This window comes from Acipenser ruthenus, chromosome 5 (assembly GCF_902713425.1).
Source record: "Acipenser ruthenus chromosome 5, fAciRut3.2 maternal haplotype, whole genome shotgun sequence".
NCBI lineage: Eukaryota > Metazoa > Chordata > Actinopteri > Acipenseriformes > Acipenseridae > Acipenser > Acipenser ruthenus.
Genome location: NC_081193.1, coordinates 57,335,463 through 57,343,606, shown reverse-complemented (window position 1 = coordinate 57,343,606; position 8,144 = coordinate 57,335,463). Strand labels below are relative to the sequence as shown.

The 8,144-nt window shown below is 38.1% G+C and overlaps 1 protein-coding gene across 1 annotated transcript in view; it reads left to right on the top strand.

Moving 5' to 3' along the window:
• The first annotated feature begins 1,615 nt into the window (after window positions 1–1,615).
• LOC117402887 (zygotic DNA replication licensing factor mcm3) overlaps window positions 1,616–8,144 on the top strand; it is a 45,771-nt gene continuing 39,242 nt past the window's right edge. Inside the window, exon 1 of the mRNA XM_034921436.2 lies at window positions 1,616–1,815. Within this exon, the coding sequence (XP_034777327.2) occupies window positions 1,741–1,815 (75 nt within the window). The 5' untranslated portion in view covers window positions 1,616–1,740. The remainder of the gene's footprint in view (window positions 1,816–8,144) is intronic.

Here is an 8,144-nt window from a genome sequence, read left to right as displayed (position 1 = left end):
AAAAAAAAGTCCTATCTAGATATTTGGTATTTACTGTTATTAATATCATTGGATTTTGTTAACTGTGTGATTATACTGTTCTGTCATGTTTCTTTTTTATGATACATACTGTCTGTAAAGCGCTTTGAAATAGCATGGTATGAAAAGCACTATATAAATAAAATAAATAAATAAAATACCTCCCTATTGGTGCTTGAGCCCCGGAGCGCTCCTGTGCACCTATTATCAGTTATTAAAGCCTGGTTTTCAAACGAACTTATCATCGCTCACCAGTACTATACTGGTATAAGAAAAGTGTGTTTTTAAAAAAGTAATTTCATCTTCCAATCACTTAAAATATGCTGACGATAATGTAAACACCAAGCTACAGACTGCGAGTCCCAAGCTTTAAACGTGTTACTGTTATAATAGATAAGAACTCAACTTTATTATGAATATATTGTTATTATGTTTTAAGCAACATACTACGATCATGTTCATTATGGCAATTGTTTGTTTGTTTGTTAGTTTTCAAATGTTAAGTAAAACGTGGTCTATTGTTTGACCTCGTTAGTACAACTAGCCCCCTCTGCTAATGTCTTCAGGTCACAGCCGTAACCCAGTAACCCCACATCTTTTAAAATGACTTTACACTTACTTCAAAAGATGCAGCGTGTTTCAGTAAATTCAAACGATAAACTTTGCATCCCGCACAGAGGGAGAACACAAACGTAAAAAGTCATTAAGTGGGGTTGGCATTGCAGGGGAGATGAAGGGAGGTTTCAGTTCCGAGTGACTGTTTTCTAAGCATTTGTGAATGCTTATTCACCATTGCTACAGCAAGACTGAACGTGCGAGTATATATATGTACATTTGTTTTAAGTACACGTCCAGATACTAATTTTAATTAAATCAGGGAAAAAACGTCAGGTAATTGTGTAATATATATATATATATATATATATATTATATATATAAACACGTGGCACCCATATTCACTTGCTATAAATCATTATTATAACTCTTAACAGGGCAAACAAAAAAACGTTTGTGCTACTATACTAAATAACTACTTCAACCGATTTCAATTTCCTAAAACATGTATACAGAGCAAACATTTACATATAAATAACTCAATAAAGTAAATACGTCTACCGTGAAAGATGATTTCCCCCCACCCCCTTAGTTTTCAGACTTGGCGCGTAAAATTAATTGTCGCCTCAAAATGCATTATTTCCTACTTTCATAGCTCGATTCTTTCCGTATATAAAATATTTTACTCGCACATAGTAAAACGGCGTAAACATGGTTTGTATTTTGGAGAGGCAAATAACACTCAAAAAAATAAACAGTAAAACGAGACCACTGTACATACCCTAGATAAAATGGCGTCCCCAATCTTACATCAAAATGACGTCATGACTATCTTTGTATATGGAATATATGGCCCTCCCACCAACCACCCAGAAAAGAGGCGGAGAAATGAAGTTGTCAGTTTCCCTACCATTGGCCAATTAAGACGGTTTTAAATAAAACCGTTTACTATTGGATATCCAGTGCCAGTGCACGTTATATGTAAATATAATCTTGCAATCTGGACCAATCATATTTGAGACTGCCATCCAATGTCACCATCCCTGGCGGGAAAATCTAACACTTTCGCGCCAGAGGAGAAGCGTACTACACGTTTTTCAGGGGCTGTGGTACTTACCATACTTAATTGAAATTATTTAATAAGTAGTTCAATTTCTTTTTGACAGAATGGCAACCGAAGTCGTTGATGACAGAGAGCTGAGAGAGGCTCAAAGAGATTATTTGGATTTTTTGGATGATGAGGTGAGTTTAGCCAATTAAAAGTATTACTACCAAGGTATATTACAAAACAACAAGAACATTTCATATACCATTCTAATACTAACGAATTAACACCTTGTATAATCAGAAAATTAGCGTCAACTATATTAGGGAAATAATTTTATTTTTAGGATGTATACTGATTACATTCATTCTGTGTTGGTATGTTTGGTTATGGTACCCGCCTATTTATTTTTAATTTACAACAGTCAATATGCAGTTAACGTATGTGTCGTTTATCTCATTGATTGCTATGCGTACGGCTGCTGTACATATTAGAAGAATTCTATTTTCCCGTTTATGTGTCACAAGACTCGAAATTACGTCTCATTCTCCTGGAACGATAAGGGGTATTTTATTAATACGGCTACTGCAGCTGGAAAAGTAACATGCGTACGGCTGCTGTACATACTATCTGATGTGCCACACTATGGCTACTGATCTTACATTTAAGCGTCACCTGATGACACCAATGTATACACATGGCGTGTAAATGCTGTTTATTTATCACGCAAAAGCATGTGGTAAGAGAACACACATGCCTTTGTAAACGTTCTTATTAATACAGACTTAAGTCATTCAAACAAACATATTCTGTAACTAGTACTTACTTTAATAACCCAGTGCAAGGCGGGTGTGGATTCTTTGGCATCCCAGGAGTAAGCAGTGGTCCTGTTGGTCCCATCAATAATTGATCTATAAATATGTTTCCAATTTTAATTACGAAAGCTCAAATTCGGCAGACTCTTAGAAATAAAATCCAAGATGGCCGCTGGATGAAAGTTAAAGCAAGGTTTGGTAGGTAAAGTATTTCCTACATGTTTAAAATGTTTTGTTGTGTTATTTTTTATTTCAGATATTTAATTTAGATGAAAACTGTTTATAAAAGTCGATTTGATTTTTTGATAGTTAAAATCAGAAATTACGTTTGCCCACCCCACTGTAAGTGGAAGACTACCGAAAGCCAGGATTGGGTGCGTTCTTATAGCGCAGATTTCCCCAGTTCTTCGAGGGCTGCTGCGTGACGTCACTAAGCTCCACCCGCTGAAATCTGTGTAGCGCAGCTCTGAGAAGTAGCTGCGGGAGGCTGGTTTTGGCTGTGAACCAGAGACAATGCAGAGATCACGAGTGACCTGCCAATCATAATTCAAATAGCTACTAAAACTATTGCTGCCCCCTTTTTAATGGAGGGGAACGACATGTTATTTTTATGCAAAGAAGGGTGAACCACCTTGTCAACGCTTGTTCATATGTAATTCATGATGAATTGCAGACACAATTCAATTATTACAATTAGAAGTGTATTCATCATGAATTCCTATTTTATCATGCTGATAAATTAGTTCATAGGTAATACATCATGAATTAGACACTTATTTTAAAGTGTTACCCACATAAATGATTTAATCAATACAATAGTAATTAATAGTAAATTAAACACAATGTTTATTTACTATTTAATTTACATACTAATCCATTATAATTAATGTATACTGTTACAATAAAGTTAATGTTCAATAATTACATCAAACTGACTGTATAGTCTGACAATCCAGAAACTAACTATAGAATATTTAAAAATTAAAATTAAGTTATAATGGACTGCAAATGAATGCAATCCCTATACATTGTGATAATTCATGCTTTCGTTTCAGTAAGACTTGATTATTGCAATGCTTTATTTGCTGGACTTCCACATCATGTCTTATCATGTTTACAGCTTGTTCAAAATGCAGCAGCAGGGTTCTGACTAGAGCGAAAAAACAGGCTCATATAACTCCTGTGTTGGCCTAATTGCACTGGCTTCCAATACATTTTAGAATTGATTTCAAAATCTTACTATTAACATATAAAGCACCAAATGCCTTATCACCAGAGAGATTCTGTCCCCATATAAACCTCTGCGTACTTTAAGCGCAGCTAACGCTGGACTTCTGTGTTTTGATTTAATGCTCTCAAGCTGTGGAACTCTTTGTCTTCTTCTATTAGAGATGCTGCTCGGTCAGGATTGTTGAACCTAATCTAGATATAAAGTTGCTGTTATCTATTTTTATCAGCTAACTTTGTATTTTATTTGTTCTTATTTATTTATTTATTTTATTTTTACTTATTTCCTGTGTTTTTAAAAAAATAATTGTCCTGGACTCCCGAGTGGCGCATCCAGTAAAGGCGCTCCACGTGGAGTGCAGGATGCGCCCTATAGCCTGGAGATCGCTGGTTCAAGTCCAGGTTATGCCATCACCGATTGTGGCCGGGAGTTCCCAGGGAGTTGGCGCACAATTGGCTGAGCGTCGCCCGGGTGGGGAGGGCTCAGGTCGGCAGGGTAATCCTCGGTTCACCGGGCACCAGCGACTCCTGTGCCTGCGGGTCTGCTGTAGAAGCCACTCAGGTCTGTGTTGTCCTCCGCCAGTATGGGTCTGGTGGCTTCGCTGTAGACCCGCAGTGCGAAAAAAAACAGCTTGCAGGGCTCAAATTTCAGCGTGGGAATCACACATTTTCCAAGTTGCTCCCGCATATCTCCAACTTCCAGTGCGGGAAAGTCTGCAGAGATATTTTAAGACACCAAGCTACTGTATTTTCCACCCAATTTAGAATGCCTGAAACGCTACAGCAATCTATAAGGAAGTGGGTGTCAGTGAAGAAAGCACAATGAGCCGTATTCTGAGTAGTTCTGGTTAAAATAAATAAATAAAAGTAGTGCAGGATATTTTAAGTGCCGCAAGACTTTATTCTCTTGTACGTGATTCTTGGCTGCTATCTTTTAACTTTTTAGAAACTCGGTACGCTGCAGTAAGTAAACAGTTTTTGAAAAAAAAGACGATATTAAGTCTGTCTAGGTGTTTTCGCTTTAACTCTTAAACTCGGCCCCATTCATTCTGGCGTACCGAAGGTTATGAACGTGTTTAAAAGTACAGACTCAGGGTTTTTCAAACACGTGTTCACTGTGTGTATGCGGTACTCCTAGTCGGAACTACGATTGCCTGAAGTTAAGCCTCTCATCATGTGACAGAGTTCACAGCTTAGGTTTCATCTTGAGTCTATTGCACCGTCATTGTAGCAGCTACACTGAAAGGGGCAGTATCGTTGGAAAGCTTAGAAGCTCAGCTCCACCCCCCATTTCATATTGAGGGTCAGTGGTGCATTGTTGTTTTTTTTTAGATATCTATGATTTAGGGATGTGCACGACAAATATTTTGACTATCGATAATTCCACAGCTGTTGAGGTCGACTAATCGAATAGTCGCCCCCCCCCCCCCCCGCGCACAACTTTGTTAAATAAACATTAGGCTATGTAAAAAATCACCTTCCTATTAGGAAACATACAGAAATGCCATAACAGCAGCAATAACATAAGCATACCTGTCAACTCTCGTGTGAGACTCTCGTATTTTGCAAGCAAGTGTTATTTTTTTTTTACCGATATTGTCACAAGCTTTTCCGTTAATTACAATTTCAAATGAACTATAAAGGTTGTGACAATTAAAAAAAAAAAAAAATAACGCTTGCTTATAAATTATTGGCGTCTCCTGTATAATTTTTATTCAATTATTAATTTAATTTTCATTCAATAATAGTTTAGCAACGTGAGCTGCGAGGCAAATGCCTTAACATTAGCATCCTTGTGGCAATAATGTTTTCCGGTCATAACAGCGAAATACAAAATGCATTAGACTATCTAGCTAGCTAATTTATACAATCCACTTAACTAAACGATTTACTTTTCCCACGTTTTCAAACCACACACAACATGCAGACTACCGGTCTACGTTAAATCAAATCGGCAACATACCTGTGGGTTCGAGTTCCAGTGAATAAAAAATAAATAGCCTGTATCGGCAATAGCTTGCTATGTATGTATGTAGCTAGCTTAATAATATTAATAAGTGAATGAATGAATGAACAAAAAGGCCTGAGTGGCATTAACGCACTAGCCTTCCATGGAAGCAAAAAAAAAATCCTAACAAAAACTTTAGGAATAGTTAGGCTAGCAATGTCCATTATTATTATCATGTTCATTTATTCTTGTTTAAAAAAATCAGCATGTCCATCAGGTCCGGCAATACTGCAGCAGACGGTGCTCAGGCAGAGTTTGTTGTTTTTGTTTCAACTTTAGAGCCTGAGTAGCTATTGCACTGTGATAAAAATGTGACACAAAACGGCTGGCCGCACCGACTACATTATGTATGGCACCAAGTTTAAAGCCATCGTTGAAGGCGAGCTGCAGAGTGTGTGCAAAGCACAAATTCGAGTCCCATTCAACAAACTCCGAAGGTGATGTTGCTGGCATTGTCGTGAACACAGGCAGTGATTTCCCCCCTAGTTAAACCCGAATGGTCTACAGCGGTGTTTAACACATTTGCGAGATTCTCTGCTGTATGCCTCTCTGGCGTGGCGCGAGTCTGTAGAACTACGTTTTTCATTTCCCAATCCTCAATGAAATGACAGGTTATTATGACGTACGACTCGGTATTTGGTGCAGTCCACGCATCTGTAGTAATCACCACCTTCTCAGCCTTTGACAAGTTTCTGCGGACAGACGCTGCTGAATCGGCATGCATTTTTTTCGAGTCGAGTGGTAATTGTTTTAGTGCAGGGTTTTTTGTGCATGGACTGTGTATTCAGGTTCCACAAATTTCATCAACTCCCGAAATCCCTCACCTTCAACAAAACTTATGGGAAGCATATCCTTTGCCACCATATTAGCAATAAGGGCTGATGTTTTTTCAGCACGTACGTTGTCACACTGACGAGGCCTCACCGCAAAGGATGCAATGGCGGTTTGTTGCAGTCCTCTTTCCTTTTCTGTCGTTGCTAGCGTCGCAGAAGGGTGTTTGGCTTTTAGGTGGGTTAACATACCAGTTGTAGATTTGTGGTAGTTTAATTGCACTGCACATATTTTACACTTAACAGTGTTTTCATTTACTTTGTCAAAGTATTTCCATGCAGAACTTTTCTGTGAGGAAGCCATCGTTAGCCGAGGTACGTTCTAGTTTAGCCAATCACAGACAAGAAATAACAAATCCCACCATTCAGTCAATCTTCATTACCGCTACATAGAGAGCCAATCAGCAGTACAGGCTTTAAAATAAAATCAATATATACATTTTTTTTTTTTTTTTAACTTTCGAATGTTGGATTCACTTGTCGATAGGTGCCATCGTTATCGAATAGTCGAATGTTCGACTATTCGGTCTCACCCCTACTATGATTACATAAGAACATAAGAAACTTTACAAACGAGAGGAGGCCATTCAGCCCATCTTGCTTGTTTGGTTGTTAGTAGCTTATTGATCCCAGAATCTCATCAAGCAGCTTCTTGAAGGATCCCAGGGTGTCGGCTCCAACAACATTACTGGGGAGTTGGTTCCAGACCCTCACAATTCTCTGTGTAAAAAAGTGCCATTTCTGACCCCTGGTACTTGTTTCTTTTTTCAGGTTGAAAAAGTCCCCTGGGTCGACATTGTCTATACCTTTTAGAATTTTGAATGCTTGTATCAGATCACCGCGTAGTCTTCTTTGTTCAAGACTGAATAGATTCAATTCTTTTAGCCTGTCTACATACGACATGCCTTTTAAACCCGGGATAATTCTGGTTGATCTTCTTTGCACTCTTTCTAGAGCAGCAATATCCTTTTTGTAGCGAGGTGACCAGAACTGAACACAATATTCTACGTGAGGTCTTACTAATGCATTGTAAAGTTTTAACATTACTTCCTTTGATTTAAATTCAACACTTCTCACAATATATACGAGCATCTTGTTGGCCTTTTTTATAGCTTCCCCACATTGTCTAGATCAGGAGTGTCAAACTCCAGCCCTCGAGGGCCGCAAGGTCTTCTGGTTTTCATTCCAACTTAAGCTCTCAATTAACATAATTGACCTAATTATTTGTTGAATTTGACTTATTTAATATTTTTCAAGGTCTTTTACAGTTGATGGTTTTAAAAATGCACTTGATTCAGGGTACACTACCTGTGAAACATTTTGAGGCCTAAAGAGAAGTGTTAAATGTGTCCAATTAATCAAATAATTAGACCTATTAAGTAATTGAGAGCTCGGGTGGAACGAAAGCCAGAAGACACTGCGGCCTTCCAGGAACTGAGTTTGACACCCCTGGTCTAGATGAAGACATTTCTGAGTCAACATAAACTCCTAGGTCTTTTTCATAGATCCCTTCTTCAATTTCAGTATCTCCCATATGATATTTATAATGCACATTTTTATTGCCTGCGTGCAGTACCTTACACTTTTCTCTATTAAATGTAATTTGCCATGCGTCTGCCCAGTTCTGAATGCTGTCTAGATCATTT